This window comes from Neovison vison, chromosome 9 (genome assembly GCF_020171115.1).
Source record: "Neovison vison isolate M4711 chromosome 9, ASM_NN_V1, whole genome shotgun sequence".
NCBI lineage: Eukaryota > Metazoa > Chordata > Mammalia > Carnivora > Mustelidae > Neogale > Neogale vison.
Window position 1 is genome coordinate 7,052,556 of NC_058099.1, and position 20,861 is coordinate 7,073,416.

The following is a 20,861-nucleotide window of genomic DNA, read 5'->3' on the forward strand; positions in this document are numbered from 1 at the left end:
GAGCATTTGGGCTTGCAGATGCTTATCGTGACCACAGGCCCCACACAGAACCTTGACACAGTGTGTGCTCTCAGGAATGATCAGTCACGGTTCGTTCAGCGAATACGTGCTAAGCACAGAGCAGGTGCGAGCACGCAGGTCACGTTCGAGCTGGCAAATTCCTCCTCATGCTTAGAAACCCAGCGAAGACTTCCCTCCTCAGAGCATCTCTTCCCCAATCCCTCCCCTCCATACCATGGATCCTTCTACCTTCATTATGTGTCTTCTCCTACCGGACAGAGAACCCTAGGAGGCTGGCAGCTGACAGAGGGCCCGACACAACAGCAGCTTCTCAGAATGTTTGCTAAACTGAGTTGCATCCAGCAAAAGACACTTCAATGAGCTCCCCCCGTGACTGGCCCAGAGCCCCTGGCGGCCGGGTCTCTGTGGCCTGGTGTTCTCGATCAGAGCGCAGGGTTCACTCCATGAGGGCAGGGAATGTGGTTGTCTCGTCTCTGTGGTGACCCCCAAGGCCAGCACACAGCCTGGTACAGAGCAGACGCTCTGAAATACTTTTCAAATAAGTGAGTACATGATTGTAGAGGACACTGAGAATGTCTGAATGGTCCCTGGTCCCCAGTGGTGAGAAAGGTGTGAGTTCAGTCCCCTACAACTGGAGGCCACCTTTGCCCCCTACTCTGACCTACCGACTGCTGTCACTGGGCAGACAACAAAGAGAAGATAGGGGCATTTCCAGTGGCTCCCAGCCCTCTGTGTGCGTGGAGGCCAAGCCCCCTCCACAGCGCCGACCAGGGCTGCCAACCCCTCAACCCAGTACAGCCCCTGGTGGGCAAGGCCACCCGGCAGCCCTAAGGGCGCCGGGACCCTGCCTCAGCTGCCAGGCCCCTTCCCCGCCCCATGCACCCGCTTCCCTCCATCAGCCCGTGCACCCTTGCCTAACACACGTACTCATTCAGGACGATAATTTCCAGCTCGAGGTCTCCCTTGTCTTTCACAACCTGATTGTAGCGGCTCCTCCATGATTCCAGAGTGGATAAAGCTTCAGCGACATAAAGATCCTAGAACAGGGGACAACAGGACCTGTCAGCCCGGCGACAGTGCTAGGCCAAGGGACCTGGGTGCCCGGCTCACCCGGATGACTCCTCACCCCTGCGGTCCCTTTCCAGAGAGCATCAGGGGTGACCGAACTCAGCAGAAACTTCTAGATTTCCAGCAATCAGATGCACTCTGTTTGCAAAGCCTTCCTTAACGGTCATTCCCGTGCATGATACTGACAAGGCTCAACTGTCCCCTCCAGCGGCTACGGCCAGCCGCTCACCCAGCTTCCCTCCTTTTCCCCTCCTTTTCACCCACTGCCTCCCCACTCCCCAGCATGGTCCCCCTTCCTGCCATCACCCTCTGATCACAGCCGAGCCAGCACCCCCGGCCTCCAGCGCCGGCCGCCCTCAGGGAAGGCCCCCCCACCTTGTCGGCAAGTTGCACGTGCAGCTGCTCGGCATACTCCTCGCTCTTCTCAGCTCGCTCCTTCTGGGCTCGGATGGCCTTCTTTAAGGTTTCTTTGTCTCGGTCTCCCTTTTGCTTTAATTCCTTCAGCTGCTCCATGATGGCCTCCACTTCTGCCTTGTGCTGGTTCCCACTGCGCTCCAGGTTCTGGGAGCGCAGGGCCAGAAGCAGGTGGCGGGGGTGGAGGGAGACAAGAATGAAGGGGAGAGGGGGGAAGGGGGACCAGGGAAAAGAAGCGGTGAGGAAGAGGGAGAGAGAAAATATGGGTCACCAACTGTGTGGGGGCTTAGTGCCCTCAAAAGGCAGGCCCTGGGATGGGGGTCATTCCCAGCGCCCCGTGGCATCTCCAGATCGCTGAACCCACCGGGGCTGAATGTTAGGACAGAACTCCATCCTGGAATTTGTCCTTCAACTCCTAGCTCTGTGGTTAGAAGTCTCTCTTCAGCAGAGCCGTGAATTCAGAGGGTCCCTGGCTCATGAAGGTGAGCAGCATTTGAAACCGTTCCCTCCCCCGAGGGAGTTATGAGACCAGAGGGCCTAAGGGATTAAGTGGTTGGCTCTGGGTCAAGGCACCCAACCTGGTCACTGCAGGGAAGGGCACCCAGGGGGAGTGCCTGGGCCACTCCAGGGCCCACTACCCTTGCCACTGTCCCAGAATCTCTCCACAGACCGAGTGCACTGGCAGCCAATGCTCCATAAACTGTCGGGGCAAAGCCTTCCTGAGTGGGGCCCACCGCCCTGGGACTGCCACGCCCCAGCCCCTCCTGCCCCACCTGTGGGGTGGGCAGGTACCTTGATCTGCATGCACAGGCGACTGTTCTCTGCCTCCTTGCACCGGAGCTGGGCCTGCAAATGCCCACGCATGGACTCCATGGATTTCGAAAGCTCCGATGCGGTCTTTGCTTGAGCCTTTGGAGAGATGGAGAAAGCGACAGAGCCAGCATTTGAACCCACGTCTCTGGCTCCAGTACACACTCTGCACACCAAGCTCTACTGGCCCGTAAGGAGCAGCAACCATAAGGGATGGTACCTTCTCGCATTGTATTTCCTGGAGTAGCTCTTCTACCTCCTTGTCTTTGTCTTGCAGGAGTAACAGCAGGCGCTAGAGAGAACACACAGGGCTCTGAGCTCCCGGAGAAGGGCAAGCAAGCCGGGCCCAGTGGGGGAACAGCCACTCCTGTGAGCGCCCGGCCCCCAGGGCCCAAGGTCCCGAACACACCAGCCCATGTCACAGAGATCTTGGCAGGAAGCACCCAATATCTGTATTAAATATTTAAGACAACAGACATGTTACTGGTCTTGCAATTTAAAGTAATGTGAGGGGTGTGTGGCTCAGTCGGTTAAGCGTCCAACTCTTGATTTCAGCTCAGGTCTTTTTTCAGGGTCATGAGTTCAAGCCCCGTGTTGGGCTCCACGCCGTGTAGCTTACTTAAATAATAATATTAATAATAATTAAAAAATAGGGGCGCCTGGGTGGCTCAGTGGGTTAAGCCGCTGCCTTCAGCTCAGGTCATGATCCCAGGGTCCTGGGATCGAGCCCCACATCGGGCTCTCTGCTCAGCGGGGAGCCTGCTTCCCTCTCTCTCTCTCTGCCTGCCTCTCCATCTACTTGTGATCTCTCTCTGACAAATAAATAAATAAAATCTTTAAAATAAATAAATAAATAAATAAATAGGGGCACCTAGGCGACTCAGTCAGTTAAGCAGTCTGACTCTTGCTTTCAGCTCAAGTCACTGAAACTGAGCCCCACAGCAGGCTCTGCGCTCAGTGGCAAGCCCGCTTCAAGATTCTCTCCCTCTGCACCCTCCCCCAGCTCACACATGCGCTCTCGCTATCTCAGATAAATAAATGTTAAAATAAATAAATAGGGGCGCCTGGGTGGCTCAGCAGGTTAAAGCCTCTGCCTTTGGTTCAGGTCATGATCCTAGGGTCCTGGGATCAAGCCCCACATCGGGCTCTCTGCTCGGCAGGGAGCCTGCTTCTCCCTCTCTCTCTGCCTACTTGTGATCTCTGTCTGTCAAATAAATAAATAAAATCTTTAAAAATAAATAAATAAATAGAATAACGTTAGCTGGGGGAACCAATGAAAAACAAAACAAAAATGCTAAAGCATCCTCATAATACCCCAGCCAAAGAGAACCACTGTTAAAATATATTAAAAAGTCTCATGCATATTTTGTTCCACAACCTACAATCCTACACTTACCATAATGTGAGTAAATCTTCTACTTCTTTTGAAACAGCAGCTTAAAGTTTCAATTTACTAGCTTATCATAATTTGATTCCCAGCCTCTCACACTGGGAATACAGATTTGGGCATTATCTCCTTCACTGCCAAATCTCCCACTGGGTGGGGCCCTGAGAGCCGAGGGCCACACGTGGGAAACATGGCCTCCATCCTCCTCCTCTCTCGGAGACTCGCTTGGCCATGAATACCTCAATTGTTCCAAAAGGTTTTGGAGTTAATTCAGTGAACTTTTTTTGTACAGGTCAGCCTGTTTCCCAGTTTATCTGGTCTCCCATCACTCGCTACGTTTGTTTCTGGCAACCACTAACATGGTGAGGAACTGAGGGTTCCATGGACTGGACTTTGAAGTGTGCTGTCTTGGGAGAGATTCCTAGAATTGGAATTGTTGAGTCAAAGAGTCTGAATCTTTTGATGGCTTTTAATCCATAACACAAAGAAAGCAGTTCAAGGAACAGACGCTGATAGTTGATCAATGCAGCCGCAGCGGCAGCGTCCCTCATGTTGTGCTCAGCATGCTGGTTCAAGCTCCCAAGGTATCAGCTAGACAAACCCAGTGGAGCAGGCGGGATAGGAGACATCAGCCCATCTTACAGATCATGAAACTAAGACCCAAAGAAATGTCAGAGCGAGGCTCCAGCGCAGCTGCTCCTGGCCCGCCCCTCTGCGTACTGTTGCCTATAAGCCACTAGAGCCGGCAGGGGGCGCTGTGTTACCGCTTTCTCTGAGTCCGCCTCCGCCAGCCGTTTGAGTAGTGCTCCTTGTTGCTCCATCAGCTTATCCGAATCCTTCAAAGGAAGACACAGCGAGAGACAAGAGGTTAAGCAATGAAGCCAGATGTCTGGATTCCTTACCTTTTCTAAAATATAGGGGTCATAAATAAATTGCAATCTCGTAATATTCAGTGAACCAGTAAGGCTAAAGTCCCCTTGTCCACCTCCAAACCCCACTCCACTGTTACTCATTTGATGAATGTCCTGCCCGTCCTTTCTCCGCGCATTTACATATCGCTACACCTAGAGAAATGGTATCTTTTGGGGGTGGGAAGAAAGGATCTATGGGTGATTTTACCAAAATGATAACATATTGTATTTTTTAACATATTATATTTTTGAGCCACTACTTGATTTTTTAAAAATTTTTTAAAAGATTTTATTTATTTAATTGTGTGTGAGAGAGCATAAGCAGGGTGAAGGGCAGAGGGAGAAGCTGACTGTCCACTGAGCGGGGAGCCTGACGTGGGGGTGGATCCTGGGACTGGGACCTGGGCTAAAGATAGATGTTCAACCAACTGAGCCTGCCCTGACAACTTGATTTTTTTAAAAACAGCTTTATTGAGAGGCAACTGGCTGGTTCAGTGGGTAGAGTGAATGACTCTTAAGATTAAAAAATTTTTTAATCTGGGACGCCTGGGTGGCTCAGTTGGTTGGACGACTGCCTTCGGCTCAGGGCGTGATCCTGGAGTCCCGGGATCGAGTCCCACATCAGGCTCCCAGCTCCATGGGGAGTCTGCTTCGCTCTCTGACCTTCCCCTCGCTCATGCTCTCTCTCACTGTCTCTCTCTCTCAAATAAATAAATAAAATCTTTAAAAAAAAAAAATTTAATCTTTTTTTTAAGAGTTCATTCATTTGAAAAAAAAAAAAGAGTTCATTCATTTGTTTATCAGAGAGAGAGGAAGGGGGAGAGAACACAAGTAGGAGGAGAGCAGGCAGAGGGAGAAGCAGGCTCCCTGCTGAGCATGGAGCCCAACATGGGACTCAATCCCAGGGTCCCGGGATCATGACCTGAGCCAAAGGCAGATGCTTAACTGACTGAGCCCCAAATTTTTAAAAAAAATCTTAAAAAAACAAAACAAAGGGGCGCCTGGGTGGCTCAGTGGGTTAAAGCCTCTGCCTTTGGCTCAGGTCATGATCTCAGGGTCCTAGGATCGAGTCCCGCATCAGGCTCTCTGCTCAGCAGGGAGCCTGCTTCCCTTCCTCTCTCTCTCTGCCTGCCTCTCCGTCTACTTGTGATTTCTCTCTGTCAAATAAATAAATAAAATCTTTAAAACAACAACAACAACAACAAGAATCCCCGCATGTACAGATACATAAGTATCTGCCTTTAGCTCAAGTCATGAATCTAGGGTCCTAGGGTCCTGGGATCGAGTCCCACACATCAGGCTCCTTGCTTGGCAGGGAGCCTGCTTCTCCCTCTGCCTGCTGCTCCCCCTGCTTGTTCTCTCTCTCTCTCTCTCACAAATAAATAAAACCTTAAAAACAAGCAAAAACCCAAACAACTTCATTGAGATGAAAATTCAAATACATACAAGTCACCCATTTAAAATGCTAACTTGGGGGGCACCTGGGTGGCTCAGTGGGTTAAAGCCTCTGCCTATGGCTCAGGTCATGATCCCAGGGTCCTGGGATCGAGCCCCATATCGGGCTCTCTGCTCAGCAGGGAACCTACTTTCCTCTCTCTCTCTGTCTGCCTCTCTGCCTACTTGTGATCTCTGTCTGTCAAATAAATAAATAAAATCTTTAAAAAAAAAAAAAATGCTAACTTGGGGCACCCGGGTGGCTTGCTTGGTTAGGTGCGTGCCTCTTGGTCGGATGATAATCCCAGGGTTCTGGGATCGAGCCTCGTGTTGGGCTCCCTGCTCGTTGGGAGCCTGCTTCTCCATCTCCCACTGTTCCTGTTTGTGCATGCACGCTCTATCAAATAAATAAAATCCTTGAAAAATGAATTAAAAAATAAAAAAATGGGCGCCTGGGTGGCTCAGTGGGTTAAGCCTCTGCCTTCGGCTCAGGTCATGATTTCAGGGTCCTGGGATCAAGCCCTGCATCGGGCTCTCTGCTCAGCAGAGAGCCCTTCTCTCTCTCTGTCTATTTGTGATCTCTGTCAAATAAATAAATAAAATCTTTAAAATAAAATAAAATAAAATGCACAACTCAATGTTTTTTGGCATATTGCATTATTAATTTAATTGTGGTTAAAGATTCATAACATAAACCTTGCTGGGGGTGCCTGGGTGGCTCAGTTAACTAAGCATCTGCCTTCATGAAGCTAAGGTCATGATCCCAGGGTCATGGGATTGAGCCCTCCATCAGGTGCCCTGCTCAGCAGGGAGTCTGCCTCTTGCTCTGTCCTTCCCCGCCCCTACACTTGTGCTTGCAAGTTCTCTCTCCCAAATAAATAAATAAAATCTTAAAACAAAATGAAATGTAAACCTTGCCATTTTAACCTTTTTTAAAGATTTTATTTGTTTATTTGACAGACAGAGATCACAAGCAGACAGAGAGACAGGCAGAGAGAGAGAGAGGGAAGCAGGCTCCCCACCGAGCAGAGAGCCCGATGCGGGACCTGATCCCAGGACCCTGAGATCATGACCCAAGTAGAAGGCAGTGGCCCAACCCACTGAGCCACCCAGGTGCCCCATTTTAACCATTTTTTTTTTTTTTTTTTTTTTAGGCAGAGAGGCAGGCAGAGAGAGAGAGAGGGGGAAGCAGGCTCCCTGCTGAGCAGAGAGCCCGATGTGGGGTTCGATCCCAGGACCCTGAGATCATGACCTGAGCTGAAGGCAGCGGCTTAATCCACTGAGCCACCCAGGCGCCCCATTTTAACCATTTTTAAGTGTAAGATTCAGTGGCACATGGTACATTCACAATGTTGGGCAACCATCAACTACTCGCCAGTTCCAGAACATTTTCATCATCCCAAAGGAAAGCCTATACCTGTTAAAGCAATCTCTTTGTCCCCCTCCCCCAGCCGCCAGTAACCTGCCTTCTCTCTAGCATGCCACCGCATTTTATTAAAAATATTTTATTTAAAAAATATTTTAAAATAAATATTTTATTTATTTGGGGCGCCTGGGAAATAAAATCTTTAAAATATATATATTTTATTTATTTGACAGGGAGAGATCACAAGTAGGCAGAAAGGCAGGCAGGCAGACAAGAGAGAAAGAGGAGGAAGCAGGCTCCCTGCCCAGCAGAAAGCCTGACGCAGGACCCTATTCCAGGACCCCGAGATCATGACCTGAGCCGAAGGCAGAGGCTTAACCCACTGAGCCACCCAGGCACCCCATGCATTTTTTTTTTTAAGATTTTATTTATTTACTTGAGTGAGAGAGAGAGCATGAGAGGGCAGAGGCTCGGAGGGAGAAGCAGACTCCCTGCTGAGCAGGGAGCATGATGCAGGACTCGATTCTGAGACTCCAGGATCCTGACCTGAGCGGAAGGGGGCGACTTTCACAAACTGCGCCAGCCAGGCGGCCTGCCACTGCATTTTTAACCTCTCCCACGCATGGCCTCTGGGTGATGTTCACCTGCGGGTTGCACAACTGCAAACAGTGCAGTAATGGACTGGTCTGGGCTGGGCACGTACATGTCTCTGGGGCTGACACAAAGAGGAGGAATGCCGGGGCCAGGCTTGTGAGCTGAAATGACCTACAAAATGCCTGCGCAGATTTGCAAGGCTACAGGCAGGACAGGGGGCCCTGGGCGGCAGGCCAGTCTTTGCCAGCAAGACTCCCACTGTTCTAGCTTGCATTCTTCTTTTCTTTTTCTACAAGTTTTTATTTATTTATTTGACACAGAGAGATAGATCACAAGTAGGCAGAAAGGCAGGCAGAGGGAGAGGAGGAAACAGGCTCCCCGCTGAGCAGAGAGCCTGATGTGGGACTCGATCCCAGGACCCTGAGATCATGACCTGAGCCAAAGGCAGAGGCTTAACCCACTGAGCCACCCAGGCGCCCCTAGCTTGCATTTTTCTATTTACTCATATGTTTATCAGCCACTGAGTTCTCTCTTCCGCCAAATGCTGCTCCCCCTTGCCCATCTTCCCAACAGGCTGTGCCTGTGAACCTTCTGTATTCTTCCCTAGAGAGGGGCTTGCTCTCCCTTTTCCTCTCAGGCTCAATGTTCCCTGCATAAGCCAGAACAGGACTGGGAGCGGAGAGAAGCCAGCATTGTGATTTCTCTAGCAACAGGGAGGCAAACACAGGACGAAAGCTTAGGCCGGAAGCTGCTCTCACTGTCCTTAATGCCGTGTCTTCTGAACATCCAAGGGACACCACACAAACCAACAGTCTCACCAAGTCCCCCATTCTAAGGAGCCATGTACTACCACCACGCCCATTTTCAGAAGAGGAGATCGAGGCTGGGAGAAGCGAGGGGAGCTGTGTGAGATCGCACAGCCAGAAGTGGCAGAACTGGGCCTAAGCCAATGGACTCCACAAGCGTCCTTAGCAGGCACCAAGATGTGCGGGCAGGAGGTCCTGTCCCAAGTGGCCCATGGGGAGGACGAGGTAGGAGCCTGGACTGAACACGGAGCTCCTGCTATGGGTAGGAGTCCAAATTGGCTGATCCTTCATCTCTAAAGGGAGATTCTGGAATTCCAGGACAGGAGAAGCTAAGGGGTCAAAAGAGAAAAAACTGCGTATGAAGAGGTTTTCTGGGGGCCACAGTCCCAGGACCATAGCAGCAGCACTGACCACCTACCATTTACCAAGCACGTGCTGGGTGCCGAGCAGTATGCTTCTCCCTCAACCTTGTCCTCACAGGACGCCACGCGGAAGACGACCGCCTTCCCGTTTTACAGGTGGGAAAGCTGAGGCCCAGGAGGGTTAAAACTTGCCCATCCAAGAACACTGAGCCAGACATTAAACAGGTATTAATGGGGGCGCCTGGGTGGCTCAGTGGGTTAAGGCGCTGCCTTCGGCTCAGGTCATGATCTCAGGGTCCTGGGATCGAGTCCCGCATTGGGCTCTCTGCTCAGCAGGGAGCCTGCTTCCCCTCTCTCTCTCTCTGCCTACCTCTCTGCCTACTTGTGATCTCTCTCTGTGTCAAATAAATAAATAAATTTTTAAAATATATATTAAATACTAATTTTTTAAATCCAAACAAGAAGTTGGCAATGCTAAAAAACAAACAAACAAAAAACACAAGAACACCACACTACGGTCTTTCTTTTGTTTGAACCCAACAGGGAGACTCTGTTTTACCATGGGTCTTTCCAGAATCATTCGCTAACACAGAGTATCGTCAGGAACCCACATCTTTTTTAAGAAAACAAAGTGCTACCGTCTGTCACCCCCGAGCCATCCTCTGTTGAAGCAAGGACCGAGCCATTCCCTGCCACCAGTCCTTCCGCTGCCCCCAGCTCCAGCTTTGACAGCTAAGGCAGCGCCCTCTGCCAGGTGCCCCCAACTTCACGGGAAGCCCCATCACGTCTTCCCACAGCCCTCTCAGGGGAGACACAGAGAGTACCTTCTTGATGTCACAGGGGAGGAGCTGAGGCTCAGAGCAGACAGGCCTGCCATGCCTCTGGGTCACCGCGGCGGTCAAGGCCAGAAGCTCACCTCTTTGCAGTGCTGTTCCCTCAGCAGGTCTCGGAGGGTGCGGTTGGTCTCTTCAAATGTGCTCAGCTTCTGCAGGAGAAGTTCCTTCTGCCTCGTTAGGGTGTTGATGTCCGTGCAGGTCATTTGTTTCTCCTGGAAGACAGCAGGAAGACCTTACAAGGTACAGAGGGAGAAGGGAGGAAGGCGTGGAGGAAGGCCCCTCTTAAGAGGTGCGGGTGCCAGGAAGTCCAGGGAGAAAGCCCCAAGTTGTGTCCGGGGCCGCAGATGGGGTGGTCGTGGTTCACGGGCAGGCTTCCCAGAGCAGATGGACCCAGGATGGGAGCAGGTGCTCAGTCAGCTGAGAGCAACAAGTGGGGAGAAGGGCTGGGGGCTGAGGGTGGGCAAGTGCAGTCAGGGCTGGCTTCCTGGAGGAAGTGGAGGAAGACACCTGGTGGCCGATACTTGCAGGAATCAAACTGTGGCTGACACTTGCAGGAATCAGACTTATGCCTTGACTCACTGTGATCCCAGGAGACCCATGACGAGGTCTCCTCAAAGACCCTGGCCACCAGAGGTCATCCTCAAGGATCAGGCCCCGGAAGTGAGAGTGGGGGTGGGGGCTGAGGAGTCACTGTGTCCTCCCCTGGCCTGCAGATGTCATAAAGTCAGCCTGATGACTGCGTAAAGACCCCTCCCCAGCTTGCAACTTGCCCGCCTCTGGGCTCAGTCCCCTGCCTGCCACCCACCGTCTTCAGCTTCCCGATAGTGTCCTTCAAGGCCATGACTTGCTTGGCAGCAGCAGCCCCATCCATTTCAGCTTCTACCAGCTTGGACATGAGGCACTCCTTCTCCTGCTGGAGGTGTTTCTTCTGAAGCCTGGGGCCAGAAAGAATCAGTGCTCTGTGAGCCCTCCTAGGCCCCTGCCCGCCCAGAGCTCTGAGGCTCGCCTCACAATGCCCTTCGGGGCTCATCTCCCGGTCAGGGAACAGTGGCGGGGGGGCGGGGGGGCTCCTGGAAGGCGACCTGGGCACGAGAGCAGGGCTTTCACCTCAGCTGACATGATGCCATCCATGGCCCTGCTCGCCTCTCAGCCACTAGCATCACCCCTGTCCCCAGCCACCGCCACAGCCTCGTAACCCCCACCTTCAGATCTGCTTCGGAGCCGTCCCATCCGCTCTTCAGCCCGGAGCCACGGCTGTCCCCCCAACACTCCCAGCTTTGGAAACCCTTCCATGGCTCCTCGATGCGAACTCCCTAGAGCCACTGCTGAGAATGGCCCCTGCCAACCTCCACGGCCCCCCTTGCCCTCTGCCCGCCCCTCTCCTCACCGTGGCCTGCTTTCGCCAATTCCCCCCTTGGGGCTTTTCACTCGAGACCCCACATGCTTTCTTACCCAACACCTACTGCCTATCTCCTGACCCCCCTGCAGGGCTCTCTTTAAATGTCGCTGGTTCCAGAAAGTCTGCCTTGCCCCCACGGCACCCTATTGGGTCCTTGTCCTCACAGCGTGAACCACTGAATCACTAGCTTGTGAAGCCTGGGCGACACTGTGACCCGGGGCCGGCGCCTGGGGTGGCCGGGCGGGCAGAACGTACTCCAGGGCAGGGCCGCCTTACATGGTGAAGTCCTTCTCCTCCTTGATGCGTTCGATGTTGTGCCTCAGCACCGTGTTCTCGTGCTCGGTCTCGGCCAGCTCATGGGCCACCTCCTCCAGCTCCTCCTTTCGCTCCTCCAGGAACCTCTTGGCCATCTGGCGCTCACCCTTCTGCATCTTGACCTGTGCGGGAGCACGCAGGCAGGGGCCTCTGAGGGGAGGCTCCTCTGCCGCCACATTGCTAGGCCTGTGGCTTTGGACCAGTTAAGGGCACCTCCGACTGACAGACACACGGGCACTTGGGTCCTGTGGGGCGCAATCTCGGTTGATCTCGGTGAACACTGTTCTCACTGTCACTGAGAAAAACCAAGTACAGAGAGCCCGAGTGGCGGACGTGCCGGCTGGGGACCGAGCCAGGATACAAACCGTGGTTCGGCTGGCAGACCACAGCAAGATGTCACAAAAAGACCCGCGCCCTGCGGGCTTTGGAGAAAGGGCTGTTGCCAGGCAGCCAGCCCCGGGTTCTCCAGGTGGGCCTGTGAGCCCCGAATGCAGGGCGGGGGACTGGAGACACGGGCCACGCCAGCTGTCAAGACATGGGTCCCTTGCCCTGATCCCGCCCAAAGATGCAGCCCACCAACTGAGGCCAAACTTCCTTGGCCTCTTTGGGGCTCTGCTGTCTTTTTAAACTGTTGTGTAGAATGAGAAACACAGGTCCCAGTGTCCCAGTCACGTCGCCTCTAAATAGGGGACGATACCACCACGGGCTTCATCTACGGCTGTGACAAGTCAAACCAGGGGCATCCGTACAGAGGCACTGGGTGGGGTCAGAGCCGGGCTCTGGGCTAAGTGCTCGATGGAGGGGGCCCAGGTTGCCCGGGCTACCTCCTCAGAGGCATGTGAAGCCCTGGGCAGCCCACCGAGAAGTGTGGGAGGCCCGCAGGCGGACAGACCCAAGGAAGCCATCCTGGGCGGTGTGTCACATCCTCAGGGCGCGAGCTATTCCGGCCCCCACCCCCCTCACCTCAGACTTGAGACAACCAACCGCGTTCATTAGACTGTCAATCTTCTTATCATAACGGTTCATTTTACAGTGACCCGAGTCGTCATCTTCCGTAGAGAGGTCACTCAACCGCATCACTGAGACCAGCTTTTCTGAAGATGGTGGCGTGATCTCCAGACAATGAGGTGGATTCTGATGCAGAGGAGGGAGAGACACGTGAACTCATAAGGCAAGGCCGCGAGCACGGGTTCCAGCGCACCTGCTTGTCCACTGGAGGCAGGAAGAGCTAAACCGCTGAGGGCCCGGCCACAGGGACCGCGGGACGCACAGGGCACCGGGCCCTCTCGATGGGACGTTACCTACCCGTGATCACACGAGGGTTCTGAAGATTCTCCACCAAGAAATAACCCCGTGTTACAATGTCAAGTTTAAGACAAAGGGTAGAACAGTATGGGCAAAAATACTAATAACACCCCAAGCTGGCCAAAGTTTGGGGCAATAGATGTTTTCATATACCTACGGGAAAAGGGAAATTAGTCACAAGTCTTTTTTTTTTCTTTTTTAGAACTTTGACTTTTTTTTTTTTTTTAAGATTTTATTTATTTGACAGACAGAGATCACAAGTAGTCAGAGAAGCAGGCAGAGAGAGAGGAGGAAGCAGGCTCCCCGCTGAGCAGAGAGCCCGATGTGGGGCTTGATCCCAAGACCCTGGGATCATGATGTGAGCCAAAGGCAGAGGCTTTAACCCACTGAACCACCCAGGCGCCCCAGTCAGGAGTCTTTTAAGTGAATGCGAATGCGTGACAGTGGAGAGCTGCGGGTAACCCAAATCTGCTATGAAAAGTATTTTAGGGACAAGTGGGTAAATTTGGTATATGACAGTATGTGATAAATTTGATAAATGATGATAAGAAATAAAGTTTTTAGGGCTAATCAGTATTACTTTGGTTGCAGAGAAAAATAGTATTAGAAATGCATACTAAATAGAGGTCAAAAGGTATGACATCTGAAGAACATTTAAAGGCATCAGCATAAAAACGTATTTTTTAAATCAAATGCATGTGCCCCTCTGAAAAGTTTATGTAAAGCTACATAATCCTTTGCTTGTAAAACTCCAGAGAGAAAGATATTATAATCTGGAAGCCAGGGTTTCCACAGGTTTTTGGTATGTTGAACTTGACCCTCTCAGTCTATAAGTTTATTCTGTTGCATTAAGTAATTGTTATTTCTCATTTTTTTGTACAGTTCAGTGCTCCTCTTAAGCTGACGGGGCCACCCTCCTGGGCCAGTTTCCAGGGGAAGAGGAATGAAAGGAATATTCAGTCAGAGAGTAACTCTCGTGCCCAACAAGTAGGACTTACAGGGTACAAAGTTAAAACTGCATGTGCCCTTTGTCCCAGCAATGCTGCTTCGAGGGACTTAGCAAAAATATTTATGGATGTGAATCAGTATTTAAAATCAAGGCAAGAAAAAAATACAATAAAATAAAATCAAGGCAAGGATAGAGACGAATGTAGGACCAGATAGTATTAAATACATCACAGTACAAACATACACACAATGGAGTACTACCTTAAAAAATAATGCACGGGGCACCTGGGTGGCTCTGTCGTTAAGCATCTGCCTTCGGCTCAGGTCATGATCCCAGGGTCCTGGGACCGAGGCCCACATCAGGCTCCCTGCTCAGCGGGAAGCCTGCTTCTCCCTCTCCCACTTCCCCTGCTTATGTTCCCTCTCTCTCTGTGTGTCTCTGTCAAATAAATAAAATCTTAAAAAAAAAAAAAAAGTTTAAAAAAATAATGTGCAATGTAAATATATCAAAAATATGTTTAAAAAGAATATAATGAAAAATAAGAAAAGAATACAATGATAAGTATGGTCCTATTGTTACGAAAATCAAAACAAGCAGTCTCTTCATAAGAAGAGATCAGGTAGGCTTCCACGGAGAAGTTCCAGAGGTCTTTTCAGAGTGGTGCAATGACAGGTGTTTTTTACTTTCTTCCTTGTGTTGGTTTGGATTTTCTAGTTTTTCAACAGCAACCATGCATTGCTTTTTTTTAAGATAAAAAGTTTGCCATATTTAAAAGTGGACAAGAGAACATTATATAATATGATTGCAATGATATTTTAAAACCCAAAACTATGCACAGGAAAAAGTGTGACAGTAAATATACCAAAATATTAGCAGTTTCAGGAGGGTGTTTCCCCTGGGGCTGGTAATGACAGCTTTAGGACCAGAGGGGAGCTTCTGGGGATGCTGATGGTGATGCGGTTTCTTAAGTAGGGAAGCAGTTACACAGTATATTCAGTTCGTAAAAATTTATCAATCAAGCAATACACTTCTGACATGTGTACTTCTTCCTACACGTTTCACACAAAGCTTTCAAAACTTAATAGCAGCCACATCAGAGTAGCAAGATTACAGGTGATGGTCTGTTTATCTGTATTTTCAACTTCCCGTAGCAAAAAATAAATGACTTTCACTAACAGGGTAGAGGAAAAAACCCAGACCTCCTTTCTCCCAAACGTGATCAATCTATACCAGAAGGGGGTTTATTTATTTATTTATTTATTTATTTTCAGAAGGGGTTTTAAAAAAATCAAACAAGAGGGGTGCCTGGGTGGCTCAGTGGGCTAAGCATCTGCCTTCAGCTCAGGTCATGATCTCAGGGTCCTGGGATCGAGTCCCGCATCGGGCTCTCTGCTCAGTAGGGAGCCTGCTTCCTCCTCTCTCTCTGTCTACCTCTCTGCCTACTTATAATCTCTGTCTGCTAAATAAATAAATAAAATCTTTTTTAAAAAATCAATTAAGAATCCCCACATGTACATAGCAGCTTCCAAGCACTGGGAAGGGGAAAGGCACTGGCTCAAGAGGGCAGCATGAAATACAGCTACCATCTGAGAGACAAGTCACCTCTCCGGGCTCGTCCATTCCTAGGATTGTGCGGCCAGAGGACTGAAAGCAGACACTGAGCTTTCCAGGGGGGACCATAGCTCCTATCAACCCTGGTCAACAGGGATGTCAATTTCCATAGTGGCAGATCTTCCATGTATACTTCAAAAGTACCAAGTTTTTTTAGTTTTTTAAGAAGTATTTAATATATATATATATATATATATATATATATATATATTTTTTTTTTTTTTTTTAAATGTAATCTCCACCCCTAACATGGGGCTTGAACTCAAGACCCCAAGATCAAAAGTCACATGCTCCACTGACTGAGCCAGCCAGGTGCTCCTAAAAGAGCATTTTTAATTATAAAAGAGTATGCTTGTTATAATGAGTTCAAGCATATAATGCTTGTTCAAGCAGACCATAAAAAAATAAAGCCCTCCCACCCCAGAGGTAATCACTGCTTACGACTTGCTGTATATCTTTCCAGAAAATGTTATACATATACAAACACATGGATACAGATGTCCTCTTTCTTTTCTTTCTTTCTTTCCTTCTTTCTTTTAAATAGGCTCCATGCCCAATGTGGGGCTCAAACTCACGACTCCAAGATTAAGAGCTGTGTGCTCTGTGGACTAAGCCACCCAGGTGCCCCACACATGCTCTTTTTTGCACCAATAGGGCCAAACTCTACATGCTCTGTAGCTTCACGCTTCATTATCATTTATAAATATCTACCCCCATCTTTGGATTGTACAGATACCTAATGCATGGGTGTTCATAATTTAACCAATACCCTCCTGATAGACATTCCAAGGTAGCTTGGATTTTTCTCTCTTAAAAACATCTTGATACACCATCCCTGTACTCTTTTGTGACTTCTTAAGGATAAATTTCTAAGTATAAAATTACAGCATCAATTCCTAGATATAAAACTATAGCATCCCTGGGATGCCTGTCTGGTTCAGTTGGTGGAACGTGCAAATCTTAATCTCGGGGTTATGTGCTCAAGCCCTAAACGGGGTGTAGAGATGGCTTAAAAATTTAAATATCTGGAAAAAAAATTTTCAAAACTGAAACTATACCATCAATGTTTCAATAAATGCTCCACAACTGTTAAATGGTCTTCACAACCTCTCAAAGTGGTCTAAAAAGGTTTGCTGCTTTCTCATACGCTTGTCAACATGAGATTACCAGTGAGCTTTTTAACTATATGCCATTCAGCAAAAATGAGAGCTTGTGTCTTTAAAATATAGTTGGTCGTTTATATCTCACTGATCATTAGTGAGGTACATGTAGCAAAAAGTGGAAGACAGCGTTTTAATTCCAATCTTATATAAGTATATCCATATATAAATATATAAGTATGTGTGTGTGTATATACACACACACACACACATATACACATACATACCTACTGGTCAGAACACTTTTCATTTACACCCTAGAATGCTCCTTACTCCCGCTGTCTCTTAGGGAAAACTGGTAAATCAGGGAGTCACACCCATGAAGTAGGACTTCAGCGTAATTACTTTTATTTTTTATTTCTAATTTTAAACGTAATCAACTATCGGCAAAAGACTGAATGTTTCAAAATGGGCCAGGCACCATCATCATCTCAAAGCAGCCTCAGGTCCTTTTCACTGGCCCCGATAGTGAGATCTTTGTCTAAAACGCAGCCAAAAGGTGTTGTCTCATCCCTGAGGTTTTCCATTGCAATTGACTAGAACGTAAGCCTAAGGAGAGGTGTGCATGGGAGTCCCCGCTGTCACACCAGGGCCCCACCGCGGTTGGCCCAAGTCTCAAGAAACACATGCTGCAAGAATTGCAGCACGGATGGATGCACAAGCAAAACATGTTGAGGCGTGGCTAAAAAAAAAGGCGGGGGACAGTAATTCTCTTGGCACCTTGATGACTGATATGGAAGGCAATTATTCCCCAGGAGATTGTTCCAAAAGTGTGTTTGTGGGTTTTTTTTTTTTTTTTTTAAGATTTATTTATTTGACAGACAGAGATCACAAGCAGGCAGAGAGGCAGACAGGGCAAGGGAGAAGCAGACTAACTGCTGAGCAGAGATCCTGATGTGGGGCTCGATCCCAGAACCCTGAGATCATGACCTGAGCCGAAGGCAGAAGCTTAACCCACTGAGCCACCAGGCGCCCCTCAAAAGTCGTTTTGATGACATCCGTGGAATACACACATGATCTCTTGTGGGGACTACCTCGAAAGAGGGTGTGCTTTCTTAAACATGCACCCGGTGTATATTTTTTTGGTCATGCTTCAGTTACTATCACGGTTACGTAGGGAAAGACACATGGCTCCGCACATACAGAGAGGCCAAGTGTGCACCTTCTAAAACGAGATCTCCCTCAGCCCTGAGCTCGGCCACTGTCTCTGGGACTTCATCTCTCTGTGAACCTTGGTTTCCTCATCTATCCGTGGGGAGGGCAACACCTACCCACCCCCGGCGGTGGTGGTTAAGGGTTCAAGAACATTCGCGTACTTTCAGGGGTTAGCCAGGCGCTCAGTAAACACGACCTACTGGGACATTTCTAAGAGCGATGGCAGACCCTGAATCATACCGAGTTTGAGACCTGCTAGAACCTGACCAGTCCGAGAAGAAAAGCCTGAACAAGAATGAGCCTACCTCCCACTTGCATCCCACATGCCGGGCGGATGACTTTCCAGGGGGCATCCAAGGTACCTTGGTTTTCACCCGGACACTCCGCCGCACATTCACGGTGTCCCCTTTCATTCCGCGCTTATGAGATTTCTGTGGAAAGGGACAAACCGAGGGTCACTCCCCCACACAGCTGGCCGTGGCCTCACTCTGGCAGTGTCCACTTCCAACTCTGCAGGAGAGTATCTTCTGACTAAGGCTACCACCGCCACTCCTGGGTGACGGCGCGGCCTACCTTTCTAGCCAGGCAGCTGGCCTCTAAAAGCAAATGCATTTGTCTCCCAAACCTTTGTGGCGTTGGAAGCCCGAGGAGGCTGTGCTGGGAGGGGTCGCCCTGCTCCACAGCCTTCGCCTTGCCCAACTGGCATGTCCTACCTGGCTGCTGGCTGCTGATGGTTTCGGGAGTTTTTTTATGTGGACGTGGACAGGAGTGTTCTCATCCACGTGGACATGTAAGGGGGGGGTTGAAGAGCGGTCCTTCATGGTTCGCTTCTGGCAGGCGGGGGAGGACAACACAAAAAAGGTTGATCTGTGGATGAGTAAACTAGCATGAAAAACCGAGCTCACAGCCTCTGGGGGCCACTGGAAGCCTAGCCACCAAGCGAGCAGGACAGCTACCAACTACTGGCATGCAGGCAGGAACCAAGGCAGTAGTGCCGTTCAGCAGACTCCCGCAGAGATCCCGGCCGCAGGCCACCTGGGAGATCGGGGTCCGCTAGAGAGAGAGAGGGGTCGGCAAGACCCGAGGGGTCCACCCAAGAGCGCGAACCCAGGCCCCAGGGTCCTCAGAGCGGAGTCTCCTTCTGAGCCTGCTGGAAGGCAGAGCTCCTCGGTAGACTTAGCACAGCGCAGCTGGAAAGCAGGGGAATCCTTCTGCCCCAGGATCTGATCTGGGCATATGCACATTAGCACAGAAGACACACGCACGGTTAAAAGTGCACAATGAATCAGGCAGCAGGCAGGTGAAAGATGAGGGAAATGGAAAGCTGAAGGAAATGCTGAGAAGAGAAGGTTGGATTGATTCGGAAGAGAACCTAAGCAGGGCGGGACCCCCAGCCACACACACCCCCAGCCCCCGACCCGCAACTTCCCCTTCCCCATTCTCCTCTTCTTTTTTTTGGAAAATGTGTTCTCGGGACTTCTGGAATTTGGAAGGATTAGGTTAAGACAACCTCCTCACACCAGCAGTTTTACCACGGGCCAAAACCCAAAATCAATCCAAAAACCCCCAATCAATAAGCAAGATATGCAGGAAAGCCTCCAGCAGAGCCCTGGGCCACGGTGGTGGCAGCGGGGAAAGGCAGCTCCTGGAAAAGGCATGCCAAAGTGTTTCTGGTAGGGCCACAGACCGGAGGGCTGCTCCGTGGGCACGTCACCTACCGTTACAGTCACACTGGGTGCGCCACAAGGTGTCCTCAGGACCTTTTTCTGCGTGAGACTTGTTACTCCGTTCTTCCCACACGATGGAAACCTGCACCCAGGCACAAGAACCAGATTGTAAGCAGAAAACCAGGGCTCGCCTAGCTCTTGGATCTCCCAAAACGACACACAAGTTCACGGCCAGGAGAACCAGTCTGGAATCACTTGGCTCCCTTTACACAACCACCGAACATTCATGGTGTGCCCGGCAGGGGGATGGAAACAGGGTGATGGGCGTTTGCAGAGCTGGCCTTTTAACCTCTGCCGTCGCATCACACGTATTGTGACCTTTTGCTGAAAAGCCCAGCTGTCGTCCTGTCGGGTGACAAAAAGCAGGGAACACGGGAGCATCAGGCAGGGTACTAGTGTGGCCAAGGATGAAAGTGCCCAGGACTGTGCCCAGAGCAGACATGACCTAGGAGAAATGTTCTGGGAGCGACAGACAGCAGGCCCAGCAACAAAGTGCCTGTGACTCATTCATAAAATTAACAGTCACATATTTAAGTAAGCTGATGCAAAGTTCCTATGTCCCCAAGTATTCTACTTGCTACCTTTTAAAATCCGAAGCAGGATTCTTTTTTTTTTGCAGAGGTTTCTGTTTGTTTGTTTGTTTATTTATTTTTAATAGTATGTGCAATTTGTCATGTTCATACATAAACAGCCCTATCACCAGATCTGCAAATACAGCAAAAGTTTCATCTCCAGTATTTGGCAGCAGAGTGTCCAAGAATTCCATGACGGAAAGGGACTAGGAAAATACATTTGATCCATCCCACTACCTCCTGACGGCCTTCAAATAGGACTTCTGCCCTCCCCACAAATACTCAGGGGAGAATACCACCACCTAAAAATGCAGCAGGAAAATACTCAAGCACTTGAGCACGGAACCTGCTCTATGTGTCACACCTGGATGAAAAAGAAGAAAATATTTATTGTGCCCTATTCATCGTTTAGGTGCGGAATTCCAAATCTGAGTAGACAGATATTTTCCCCCCCTCCTCCCTTAAAAGCCAGTTTGGGAAATCTGTCTCCCGCTGCGGTCTTGCCATCAAATCACCTGGACCACATCAACACCTTGTTACCTGCCTACATCATTGTTATTTACATGTAACTTCCTTTCAAAAGGATGTGTGCCTAGTACTCCATGAAGACAACGGTGGCCCTGTTTGCTACCAGGGACTGGGGCACCTGGGGAGAGAGG

General features: G+C 50.0%; 1 protein-coding gene across 7 annotated transcripts in view; it reads right to left on the reverse strand.

The window, feature by feature from the left end:
• ODF2 (outer dense fiber of sperm tails 2) overlaps nucleotides 1-20,861 on the reverse strand; it is a 35,198-nt gene that overhangs the window by 12,143 nt on the left and 2,194 nt on the right. For 3 of the 7 annotated variants that reach the window (XM_044264772.1, XM_044264767.1, XM_044264771.1), the window contains exons 2-13: nucleotides 19,622-19,712; nucleotides 18,617-18,733; nucleotides 18,209-18,334; nucleotides 12,687-12,857; nucleotides 11,685-11,845; nucleotides 10,815-10,944; nucleotides 10,090-10,221; nucleotides 4,465-4,536; nucleotides 2,534-2,605; nucleotides 2,296-2,412; nucleotides 1,465-1,650; nucleotides 949-1,058 (exon numbers count right to left, since the gene is read on the reverse strand). In XM_044264772.1, coding sequence (XP_044120707.1) covers nucleotides 949-1,058; nucleotides 1,465-1,650; nucleotides 2,296-2,412; nucleotides 2,534-2,605; nucleotides 4,465-4,536; nucleotides 10,090-10,221; nucleotides 10,815-10,944; nucleotides 11,685-11,845; nucleotides 12,687-12,857; nucleotides 18,209-18,334; nucleotides 18,617-18,733; nucleotides 19,622-19,712 — 1,485 coding nt within the window. Of the gene's footprint in view, nucleotides 1-948; nucleotides 1,059-1,464; nucleotides 1,651-2,295; nucleotides 2,413-2,533; nucleotides 2,606-4,464; nucleotides 4,537-10,089; nucleotides 10,222-10,814; nucleotides 10,945-11,684; nucleotides 11,846-12,686; nucleotides 12,858-18,208; nucleotides 18,335-18,616; nucleotides 18,771-19,621; nucleotides 19,713-20,861 lie in introns of those variants that run through there. The other 4 variants (XM_044264770.1, XM_044264774.1, XM_044264768.1 and 1 more) reach the window with 3 other exon arrangements.